Source organism: Sarcophilus harrisii, chromosome 1 (genome assembly GCF_902635505.1).
Source record: "Sarcophilus harrisii chromosome 1, mSarHar1.11, whole genome shotgun sequence".
NCBI lineage: Eukaryota > Metazoa > Chordata > Mammalia > Dasyuromorphia > Dasyuridae > Sarcophilus > Sarcophilus harrisii.
Genome location: NC_045426.1, coordinates 548,972,264 through 548,984,964, shown reverse-complemented (window position 1 = coordinate 548,984,964; position 12,701 = coordinate 548,972,264). Strand labels below are relative to the sequence as shown.

Genomic DNA, 12,701 nt, shown 5'->3' with positions numbered 1-12,701 from the left:
GTTGATCATCAGTAGGTTATTTCTTGTAAAAAGGGTAGCTTCTGGTTTATTTGTTGTTTAGTCACATCTGACTCATCATGGTTCCTATGGACCATATTATGCCAGAGCTGTCCAAGGGGTTTTTATGGCAAAGATATTGGAATGGTTTGTCATTTCCTTCTCTAGTAGATTAAGATAGAGTTTAAATGACTTGCCTCCCACCACACAGCTGATGAGAGTCTGAGGGCAAATTTGAACTCAGGTCTGTCCTGACTCCACACCCAGCACTTTATCCACTGAACCTCCTAGCTGTCTCTAGCTTACTGGAGAGAACTAAATTTGTGTTATGTAAAATAACAGCTAGAGAGTATAGTGGATAACATGCTGGACCAAAGTCTTGGGTTTAAATCTGATCTCAAATTTACTGGTGGTGTGACTCTGGCCAAGTCACTTAAGTCCTGTCAGCCTTTTCTAATCTTTAAAATGGAATAATAATAGTAACCTATCCGTTAGGGTTTTGTAAGGGTAAAATGAGATATTTTTTTAAGCATTTTGTGAATCTCAACATGCTATTTAAGTTCTAGCTATTATTATTCATAATAAAATAACAATAAAATATATAACTTTATTAGTGCTCTACCCAATAGTGTGTTAGTAAATGTTTAATAACTAATCTCCAGACAAAATAATAATAATAACATATCACATGCTTCTAAGTTTAATATGATTAATATTTTCCATAATTCTTTTAAATCTAGAAAATCAACAAAATAATAAATCAAGCTCTGATTTATATTGTTTGATGTAAACGGTTACACTAAAAATTTAATATCTGCAAGATGATCTAAGCTGGTTCTAGCACATCCCTTGCTCTACCCTCATCTTTCTAAACTATTCCAGGAAAAACAAAATGCACATTCAAGAAATGTTACCTACATATATATATTTGAGGGATGGAGTGAATATCCTAAGCTGTACTGAATAATGATGATTTATCATCCTGAAAGAATCAATATAGGAATATGTAGTAAGATCCCCATCACTGGGAGTCTTCAAGTAAAGGCTGGATGATTACTCATCAGGGATATTATAGAGAGATTCATGATTTATATATGGTTGGGCAAGACAAGACAGAGTTTCCTCAAACTCTTGAGAGCCTATTAGAAGTAGGAGACACAATGCTGGCCATGGGATCATAAGGCCTTGAATTCAAATCCCACCTCCCACACTTAGCATTTATGTGACCATAGGCAAGCTACTTAACCAAATCAAGTTCCCCAAACTGTAAAGTAGGGATACTACTATTTACAAACTTACTTATAGTGAAGTTGTAAGACTCTCTTAAGATAATGATATATGGAAAGTGCTTTGCAAACTTTGATGTACAATGATAAAATCAATTAGTAAATGACTTCCTTTGCCTGGAACAATCTGACTCAATGTTTGAGGGAAATGGAGCAATTAAACAGGTTTTAATTCTGCCTCTACTAGTACCTGGCGCCTTATACATCTGCTGGCATATAGTTCTCCAAGCATTCAGTGCCTCCATCTTCTGTATAATGACTGAACATGGGAACCATAGCCAATGACTGATACAGAATTATAGCTGGTCATTGAGACACTGAGTCCCATTCCACTGAGGAAGGGCTCAATAAGCTACTATCAGTTAGTTATAAATGGTCTTTTTATAGCCAAGACACAGAACGATCTTTATTCTGGAAGGTATGTGGAAAGACAATGAAAGCAAAATGATTTTATCCAGAATAATTTGTTGTGTTTGCTACAATCCAGCAACATCAGACTGATGAAGTAATCTTGACTTTTCATTTCACTTCTCAAGTTGGAAGCCAGGCTTGTGTCATAGTTACAAAATATAGTTCTCTTGGGGTTTTTAATCACCCTGTGAAACAGAGTTTGGGTTTATTTTCCCTGCTTTTTAGAACAGGAGGTTTTGTTCATTCTCCTCCATCAACACAGACACTTTTATGAATATACTAAGTCTTATTCAGTATCGCTGCAGAGGACTCATCAATTCTCTGTAAATTCTAAAGCCAGGTTTGTGTTTCTTCTCTTGTCACTATGATCATTATTAACAATGCCAGGATTATGAAAACATGGTATTGTATATCAGTCAACCAATGAATATTATATCTACTGAGTTCAAGGTCCTGTGTTCTGAGTGACTTCAATTGACCTTCAAAATTGACCTTCATGGTACACAGATCAAATACGATTATCCCCATTTTAGAGGTAAATAACCTGAGAGGTGAGCCTTTCCCAAAATGACTAGTGACAAAGCCAAGATTAGTATCTAGGTGATAGAATCATACATAGTTAATTAATCATGGAAGAAACCCTAGAAATTGTTTCATTCAGCTCTCTTACTTGACAGATGAGGAAATGAAGATACAATCTCAAAGTGTCTTGACCCTTCCCTTGAATCCAAATCTAGTGCTTTTTCTTTTCTACTATTATTTCAGTAGAAATCTCCACCAGAAGTATGTGTCACATTCACACCTCCAAAATTAAGCTATTTTTCTACTTTCTTATTTTAAGGGTTGTGTTGCAAACATTGGAACTTGTCAATACGTACAACCCAGGATCATTGAAGCTGTACTAATTAATTCTCTAAAGAAGACTAGACAATGGATTAATAGAAAGAGTGTTAGACATCGTGTCACAAGACACAGGTTCTAGTTCAAACTGACATTAATTAGCTATGTGACCTTGAAATGTTCTGGGCATCAGCTTCCTTGTCTGTGACCAGACTTCTTTGCACTTCCAGCTTCCTATGATTTTTCCAGCTGAACTTATTTTGTATTATGTAATATCTTTGACTAAAGCTCTTTCTCAGTGCTTCAGCAAACCATGAAAAATCTTCAGCAAACTTTAGCTTTGGTTCTCAGAGGCAAGATCACTGGAAGACAGATTGAAGAAATGTTACCATGCTGGAAAGAATTAGAGACTCAGGCTCAGGTGATCACTATTCATCTCACTGAAAATCAATATAGCTGAGATTGCTAGGTGGTGCAGTGGATAGCAGGCTGGCACTAGAGTTGGGAGAACCTGAGTTCAAATTTGGCTGTATTTACTAGCTGTATGACCCAAGTCATTTAACTCTGAGGAAGGAAGGAAGGAAGGAAGGAAGGAAGGAAGGAAGGAAGGAAGGAAGGAAGGAAGGAAGGAAGGAAGGAAGGAAGGAAGGAAGGAAGGGAAGGGAAGGGAGGAAGGAGAGAGGAAGGAGGGAAGGGAGGAAGGAGAGAGGAAGGAGGGAAGGAGGGAAGGAAGGAAGGAAGGAAGGAAGGAAGGAAGGAAGGAAGGAAGGAAGGAAGGAAGGAAGGAAGGAAAGGAAGGGAGGGAGGAGGGAGGAAGGAGGAAAGGAGGAAGGAAGGAAGGGAGGGAAGGAAAGAAGGAAGGAAGGAAGGAAGGAAGGGAGGGAGGGAGGGAGGAAGGAGGAAAGGGAGGAAGGAAGGAAGGGAGGGAAGGAAAGAAGGAAGGAAGGAAGGAAAGAGAGGGAAGGAGGGAGGGAAGGGAGGGAGTGAGGGAGGGAAAGAGGGAGAGAGGGAGGGGAAGGAGGGAGGGAAGTAAGAAGGGAAGGAAGGAAGGAGAAAAATAGAGAAGGAGGGAGAGAGGGAAGGAGGGAGGGAGGAAAACAAGGGAGGGAGGAGGGGAGGAAGGAAGGGAGGGAGGGAGAGAGGAAGGAAGGAAGGGAGGGAGGAAAGAAGGAAGGGAGGGAGGTCAGCAAAGCCAAGGGGTAAGAAGTTCATGACCAATGAATTCACTGCCAGGTGATGATTTGGTCATCCCAACTCATGACTATGTATTTAGGTTAGAGGGTTTATAATGTGTGTGGATAGAAGGTGTACCCATACCAAACATTTAATAAGTAAGTAATAAATAAGGTGTGCTCTTTCTAAGTAAGCATTTAATAAATGCTGTTTGTTTTATTCATTCACTAACTTAAGTCTTGACAGCCTACAAGGGAAAAATATTTGAACAGTTAGTCCCTCATGGGTGTGGCAAAAAATGTATGTACACATATAGTTATACATGCATGTATGTTATGTATATACATAAATACATGCATATATTTGCATAACATACAGATACATGTACTGTGTATGCATATATACATATATGTATATGTATTTGAGTATATGCCTATAATGCATTGCATGTGTTTGTGTATATCATACATGAATATATACATTGTGTACCTACACACATATATCACTGCACTGACAGATGTTCCTCCTGTTTAAATATTTATAAGCAAGGTCAGGCCACCTGCTCTGTAATATATTTGTGCATTTGACATTACTTCTATAAGGTGTCATCTTTTTTTCCTGGAGAGAATAAGGCAGTAGAATAACTCCCAGGAGAGTAATTCTTGGCTATTTTATCTTTCAAACATTTCATCAATGCTGGGAATTCTTGATTAGAAAACCCACAAGTTTTTGGCTTACTCATCTGATAATATTTTCTTAAAATCCTCAGACACTTAACACTTCCTAGTTGTGTGACCCTGGGCAAGTCACTTAATCCTAATTGCCTCAACAACAAAATTTTTTTTTTGTTAAAATCATAAAAATCTAACCCCAAAAGAAGCTATCTAGTTATAGGGAGATTTGCTACCTCGCATGGCATGCCATTGTACTTTAGCACAGTTCTAATTGTTAGAAAATTGTTTATTTTTATTGAGTCAAAGCCTGTCTCCCTTCAACTTCTACCCACTACTCTGTTTTGTTCTTTGAGGTGAAGAACAAGTGTAATATTTATTTCTCAGGAAAACCCTGAAAACAAATAATTGAACAAAACTGTCAGGTTCACCTTAGGTCTTTTCTTCTCCAGGCAAAACATTCCTCATTCCTTCACACAGTGCCCACTAGCACAGCTGTGTCTGTTTCCCCATCAGTCTCTCTCCTCTGAATGTGCTCCAACTTGTCAATCTCTTTCAATATTCTCGCTAAGGGATATAGGGGATGTTCAAGGAGAATGAGGATCACTGGCGAAAAAAGCCTTTTTCAGAGCTGTTCGTCCACATTTAATGTCCACTTTTCACCTAAGTCTCATCTGTGACTCCAACAAGCTAGAGCACGCAGAGCAGCCAGACCATTTAACCATCTGGGCAGATGGGCTAAAGCAGGTTAAGGGTAACCCATAAGTTGCAAACCCATTGATGAGTTAGAGAAACATCTCCCCGAAGCATGTGAGTATTTCCCCTTGAGAAATGGGCAGATGAGAACAATTCCCTCCAAAGATTATGAAGGCAGCAGAAGCAGGCGTCTTGGAATAGACAGTGAAGATGCAAGGTCATCCACTACATCCTGGGCCATCATCAGTCATCCTGACTTTTGTCTTGACGCTGGGTTTGGATGACTCTGGAAGAGACAGTGAAGCTGATGACTTAGTGCAACTCTGTCTCACTAAAATCCACTTGCAAGTCCAGACATCACCCCATAATACATTTGGTCCTCTTTGAAAACGAAAGATGAACAACACCCTTCCTAAAATATGATTCTCAGAAATGAATATCAAAGTCCAGCTATGATGTAAGAAGGAAAAGTACAAAGTACAAAAGTACTTCCTTTGTTCTGGGACCTGTTTCCATCATAATTGTCTTTATATTAAATCCCTTCACTGCTTCAACACACTGTTGACTCACTGAATTTGCAATACAAAATATAGCTACTAGATCTTTCTTACATATATTATTAAGTCACAACTTTCCCATCCTGTATTTGCCTTACATTGCCTTACATATACATGCCTTACATGTGCCCAAACCTTACATTTGCCCACATTCAGATTCCTCTTCTTAGATTTACCCTGTTTTTTAACTCTTTCAAGTCCTCTCTTCTGCTGTTAGTTCTTTCCCAGTTAGCTTCCTTCCCAGCTCTGAATCATCTACAAATTTGATAAGCATGTAATCTATGTTTTCATCCAAGATACTGAACAAATAGGACTCAGTAGATACAATGATAGAGTCCCAAAATGCTTCCCTAGAGATTTCCTCATTTAATAAATTCATTTCCTTCACAAATATCTTTTAGGTCCATATCCAATATCTTGTACTAGATATTTAATGGAGAGATAATTTAGGTAAAACGCAATACTATAACCCTCACAAAGTTTTTAGTAATATAATATCTAGGTTTAGTAATTTAGCCAGTTTGTAATTTAGCTAAGTATACTAAGTCCATAGATGTCTTTTATTCAGGAATCTAGTGAGAAACTTTAATTATTTGCCCAAACTTATGGAACTATGCCTATGACTTTCTCTGAGCTGCTAAATCTTCTAAACAAGGAAATGAGATTATTCTGGTAATACATGTCCTTGATAACCCCTTTTTGGTATAAAGTGATCTCCCTTTCCCTTTCTAAGTACTCACAAAAAAGGAATATTTAAAAATATATCCTAAATTTTTTTTCAGGTTTTGCCAAATTACAGTCTGGGAAGTCCATCTTCTTTTACTTTTTGAAAACATTTGCCTGTTTCCTGTTCATATGGCACTTTTCCCTCTCTGGAGTTCTCATAAAATCAACAGTCACATCACATCAACATGTACTTTTGGTACCCTGGAATGTAGCATCATCTAGACTTGGCTCAGCGGATAAAATGCTTTAAAAATCTAATCTCAGACACTCACTAGTTATGGGAAGGGAAAATCACTTAATCTCTGTTTGCCTTAATCCAGTGGAGAATGAAATGACAAACCACTCCAGTATCTTTGCCCAGAAAACGCTATATGGGGACACAAAGAGTGGGGCATGAGTGAACAATAAGGTTTAAGTTATTAAATTATAAAACTTCACTAATACTTTTGGAACACATTATGAATCTTTTACATATTTGGTGATTTACATATTATGACCCCATTGAATTGTGAGTTACTTGAGAGCAAAGGATCATCTTTTTGCATTTCTTTACATTCCCAGAATTTAGCACCATGTCTGGCATATGGTAATAGCTTAATAAATGCTGTTGACTGAATTATGCTTGTCTTGATCTCCTTCCCTTATGTAGCCATTACATAGGTATACATGGATTTAAAGCCAGTCAAGTAGTTGTTGTTGCTCATTATAGAATGCACCAGTACAAACCAGGTAGTGATAAGATCTATGAAGTTAGCGTCTTTCCCCTACAAATTATCTGAGCTTTACTCTCAATTTCTATTCCCAAAAGGCATCAAGCCATCCAAATCAAATAGCAAAATAACCCATTCTGAGTTGGTGTTCTTCTCCTGTCCCTGCTCAGTTTTTGGTATGAAATAATGGAATATCCAAAAGATGGAAATCAGGATGGAAAGTAGGAAAATTGTCCATGGTCTTTAATCAGAGTATAGAACCTGGAAAACGTTATCTGAGTATGTCAGTACTTCATTGGATCTAGGACCTCCTCAATGCAGATATTCCCTCCAGTGGCATATTATCACCCATCCACAAATTCTCATCCTGTGGGATTCTTGTCCATATTCTTGTCCATATTCTTCCACAAGCCATCCTAGAAGATCTGTCCCAAATACTTTTTCTGGTCTGGGAATGACTGAGTTCTCAAAGGTTCTAAATAAGAGTGATTCTATCCAGCTAAAGAAATAGTGTTGTTTAGAGGATAGATAATTGACTTCAGCATCAGGAAAACCTGAATTCAAGTCTTGCCTATGATACATGCTGGCTATATAACTCATTAATGTCCCCAAATGGTTCTCTTAAGAATACAAGTACTAGAATGGTTTCAGAGAGAATTGGTAGAGAGGATTTCCTAGCCAGAAGTTCTCTATACCAATAAAATCACAGATCAAGATACTCCACCACCCTGCTAGTAGGGGAAAAAAGGCAAAAACCTCTCTCTAATTCAGTCCTGGTGATGTTTTCTTGCATATGTTTTGGACTTAAATATTCATTTAAGTGTGTCTTTGGAGCCCATTAGTCAATGATGATACAAAGAGAACTAATGAGCAAAACTCCACCCAGACTTTAGTGTTGGATATAGCTGCTTCCTTAGTAGGGTGGAAATGTTATGACTATGTTGTATGTGTATGAGTACATCATTGTGTGAGTCTCTGTGGCTGCATCATGAGCATGTGTGTATGTACGAGATTGCATAGAGGTTTGAACATGCATGTGGCTGGGAATATTTGTATGTGTATATGCATGTAGGTGGATTTCAAGAGCTCCATCTAATTTCTAATCACCACTGACTCTGCACTCAGAGCAATAATTCCCCAGCATTAGGCCTTCTGCTAACCAGATTGTCAGGGTTAAAGCAGGCAAACTCAGAACCAGCTGCCTTGGGAGAGAGAAAGGCAGGCAGATGCTCCCAACAGGAGGTACCTTCCCACCTGTGGACTGTTGGCTCACCATGTGCAGGTGCTAAGTTTGGGCTGAAATCGCCCAGCTTTAAAGAAGCTAATCATTTTGGTTCAGTTACTTCTGAGCATAAGTATGGGAACAGTGAAATCCAAAGTCTGCCGTACACAGAACTGCTTTTTTTCTTTTCTTTTTTTTTTCTTTTTTTGGTCTGTGCTTACAATATCTTTACTATAATGCTCTTGGGTGAGAAAGTCTCCTCTCCCAATGCAATTGACGACTACTCTCCAATTTTGTGCCTTAGAAAATTGGCTAGAAGCACTTAAAGTTTAAGCAAAATTCAAACTCAGATCTTCCTGACCTCAGGTCCTTCACACTATCCATTATGCCGTAGCTGCCTAACCTCTCAGATGAATAACTTCAACCCAATTGAGTAGCTTCAACATCTCAATTTAATGATCAACATTTTAACTGCTATTCCCCCAGATGGATTATATTAGAAATTTAAAACAGTCTTATCCTCATTTTTCCTATTTAAAACATCTCATCTGATGATAATTATCCAGCAAAAGTGATGGAGGTCAGGTGGAAAATTGAAAAATCAAAGCTTAAATTCCACTTTACAAGTCCTGTTTACTGAGGAGAAATCAGACAGACGATTGGAGGTTAAAATCAGTAGTCTTGTATTCTCTGGGGACAATGTGGGTTTCCAGTATCTTAAGATCAGTGCATATTTGTTAGGAAAAAAAGTGTTCCAACCAAGTATGAGTCCTAAAAGCAAGGCTCACAGATGCTAACAGCTGGCGATGTTTCACCTCATTCTCAGAGAAGTGGAAGACCCTGAGAGGACTATATCTGGTAAGAGAAGCTCTCTCAGGTCTGATCTAATCTTGACCAAGATGGTGCATGAAACGAGGTTTAGATTTGTGCTGCTTTGTGCTTGACCTTTCAGAGATCCATGCTGGATCCTTCCCAAAGCACTGTTCAGCTTTAGAGGCTTTTCTTTCTTGTTTGTTTTTTTAAAAAAATTTTTTGCAGGATGGCAGGGATTGGAAGGGGGAATTAATGGATAGAGCTATGCAGTTAGAAGGATGAGAGAGATCCAGAGAGAAAAAGAGACAGACGGAGAGACAGAAACAGAGAGACAAAGAGAGAGACACAAAAAGACAGAGTCAGACCAAGAGACAGAAACAGACAGAGAGACAGAGAAAGAAACAGAGAAAGAGACAGACAGACAGACAGACAGAGACAGAGAGACAGAGACAACCAAACTTATTTGTTTGGTTAGTTAGTTGTTTTCAAATAGGAAAAGTAAGTGAATATCTGTACCTGTGCTTTCATTGATATTAGGAAACAGTGCCTTGCTAGAAGCTATATCACTCTTAACTATATAAGCAAGCAATAATGCTTAGAAAGAATCTGGGTATCATGAAAGAGTAATTCCATTTTGCAGAGATTGACAATTTATTTAACTTCAACTTAGAAGCAGGTCTGTTTAAAGGAAGAAGCAGATCATTATTGTTAAATATATATATATATATATATATTTCTATTCTAAACTTTTCATTCTAAACAGAAAAATAAAATTATTCAGGAAATTAAAGATCTCTGTTATATATAACTTGCTTTGCTTTTTAAGTATATAATAAATGCAACCTGTAGCTTTCAAAGCTGTCCTGCTTGTCCATAATCCTTCTTAGCCTTCCTTCTGTTCCAACAGATCTTTCTTTTAAAATATCTGTAGTTTCCTCTTCCTATTCTGTTTATCTTTTAAGGGAGATTTTGACCTTGTGTGGCAAGTGCTGAGGAAACTATAGACAGCTGAAGCCCGCATGAGTGACAAGGCAGCTCGATTTTGTTTCTTTGTACTTAGAACAAGTCCCCAAGAGTCCTTTGCCATAAAGTGTGCTTTGAAGGGAGGAGATCAGAAGGAATTGGGTAGAAATGCACATTCATGGGCATCTGTTGATACTACCCAAGATGCTTTGCATCCTGGAGGACTGACATTTATCTAAAGAATCCCACAATTTAGGAGGTCCAGGCTTACCCATCATTGATTAGTATCCTCTTCTGAGCAATAAGATATGAGAGCTGGGGTACACAAATGCTCGCATTGGATGCCTAAAAGTCATGCTTCGCTGCTTCTTTCTGTTGTAGATCCTGGCGCCCCTGTGAAATTGCCTTGTTTGCCAGTGAAACTGTCTCCTCCACTACCTCCAAAGAAAGTCATGATTTGCATGCCTTTAGGAGGGCCAGAACTCTCCCTTGCTTCCTACGCTGCTCAGAAGAGTGCCCAGCAGGCCATGGCTCAGCATCACCACACTGTCCTGCCATCCCAGTTGCAACATCAGCTGCAGTATGGCAGCCACAGCCAGCACCTCCCCTCCGCCTCCAGCTCACTACCTATGCAGCCATCAGGTTGCAGGATGATAGATGAATTGAATAAGACACTGGCAATGACCATGCAGCGACTGGAAAGGTAATGCCAGGTTTCCTATATATATATATCCTGAGGGAAGGGCCATCCATACTGGGTTTAGACCCTAGAACTGACCTCAGGGGCAGTATAGCATTGATAATCATCTTGCCGGGTTCCTGTTCCTAGGATCCATCCTTAGGGGAGTTCAGGGCCCAAAATATATAACATAGTATATTTTTTAAATGTTTTTATAAGCAATATAAAAGTAAAAATAGAAATCATAGAAAATAATATGGGAGTTGGAGGTGGGGGTGACAAAGAGAAGCCTTAAAATTTTCTTTGGTAATAAAGAAAGGAAATATGGGTTAACTAGAAGTTGCTGTTCTTGTTGTTAAACTAATTGCAAAATTTGTTGTGAATCTAGTTGCAAAGTTATTTATTTCTCTAGGGCCTGATTCTATTTGTTCCCCCCCCCCCCAAATCTAGTTATGAGACCTGGGATAAATCATTTAACTTCTATATAGGAGTCTTGAGTTTCTTTATCTATAAAAATAGGGAGTTAGACAAGTTCATTGGTCATAAATATTTTTAGGGAGACATTGACTCCTTTGAATGTGGTTTGTTGCCTACATTCACATTTAAGGAAATGCTGAATTTCTGTAAGAGGTTAGTAAAAATCAACTTTTCACTTTTCTCACTTTTCCTTTCTAAATTCATGAACCTCTTGAAATCTATCCATAACTTCCTTGGGGATCCATGGAACCCAAGTTTAAAATTCCTGGACTAGGATGGTTCACTACTCTCTGGACCCTCTAAATAGGCCCTGTGTTCTTTTGACCCTTAATTCTATTTCATTCATTTGTTCTAATAGAAATACTTCACACCAGTCTAACTCCCACTATCTTGTTCAGTTTTTGAACCAGTTTCTTGATCCTCCATTTCAAGAGGAGGATTGAATTTTTTAAATAAGCTGATATCTTTTAATTATCCTCTGCCTCCTCCCCATGCAAACTGAAGTATAGAAGGACAAGACTGAGTATCACATGCTGCTGTGCTACTGGCAGAATTGACACTAAGGTGACTGCCATTTTTGAACAGACTACTTGGCCAAATTTAATTGTCCCTTTTCTTTCCTCAGTAGAACTCAATTTTGTTGATTCTGCCTCCACAACATGTCTCCTACTTATCCCTTTCTCTCTACTTGCACAGCCATCACACTAGTTGAGACCCCCAACATTTCTTCCCTAGATTAATGCAATACTAATCTCATCAATCTCATATCTAGATTACCTTCTAAGGTTTTTTTTATACATTAGCATTTTTTTCATATTTCTCTGTGATCCATAGAAAATGGCCTTTCTGTTCTTCATATCATTCTCATCTCTGCCCCTTATATAAGGCTGTGTTTCCTACCGAGAATCCATTTCCCCCTCACATTCACCTCCTTGGCTCTCTAGTTTGTTTAAAACTTTAGTTTAAGCAAAATAAATGTGATATTTAGAAAAATTGCACATGAGTTTATCCTATATTGGATTACTTGCTGTCTGGGGAGGAAGGGAGAGAGAAAATTTTGGAACACAAGGTTTTGCAAGGGTGGATGTTGAAAATTATCTTCACATATATTTTGGAAAATAAAAAGCTATTATTATTTAAAAAAAAAAAAGAAACTTGAGCTTAAATGTCACCTCCTACATGAAATCTCAGAGAAGCTATGTGGAACAATTGATAGAGCACTGAACTTGGAATCAGGAAGCTCATCTTCATGAATTTAAATCCAGTCTCAGAGATTTACTAGCTATGTGACCCTGGGCAACACTCTTAACCCTGTTTGCCTTGGTTCCTCATTTGTAAAATGAGCTGGAAAGGAAATGGTGAACCTCTCCAATATCTTTGCCAAGAAAACCCCAAATGGGGTCATGAAGAGTCAAACATGACTGAATAATAACAACATGAAACCTGCCCCAATCCCTCCAGTCACTAATGCTTTCCTTCC

At 38.3% G+C, this 12,701-nt stretch overlaps 1 protein-coding gene across 9 annotated transcripts in view; it reads left to right on the top strand.

Moving 5' to 3' along the window:
* PHACTR1 (phosphatase and actin regulator 1) overlaps positions 1 to 12,701 on the top strand; it is a 622,984-nt gene that overhangs the window by 523,987 nt on the left and 86,296 nt on the right. For all 9 annotated transcript variants that reach the window (XM_031946843.1, XM_023496332.2, XM_031946844.1 and 6 more), the window contains one exon: positions 10,447 to 10,768. In XM_031946843.1, coding sequence (XP_031802703.1) covers positions 10,447 to 10,768 — 322 coding nt within the window. The remainder of the gene's footprint in view (positions 1 to 10,446; positions 10,769 to 12,701) is intronic.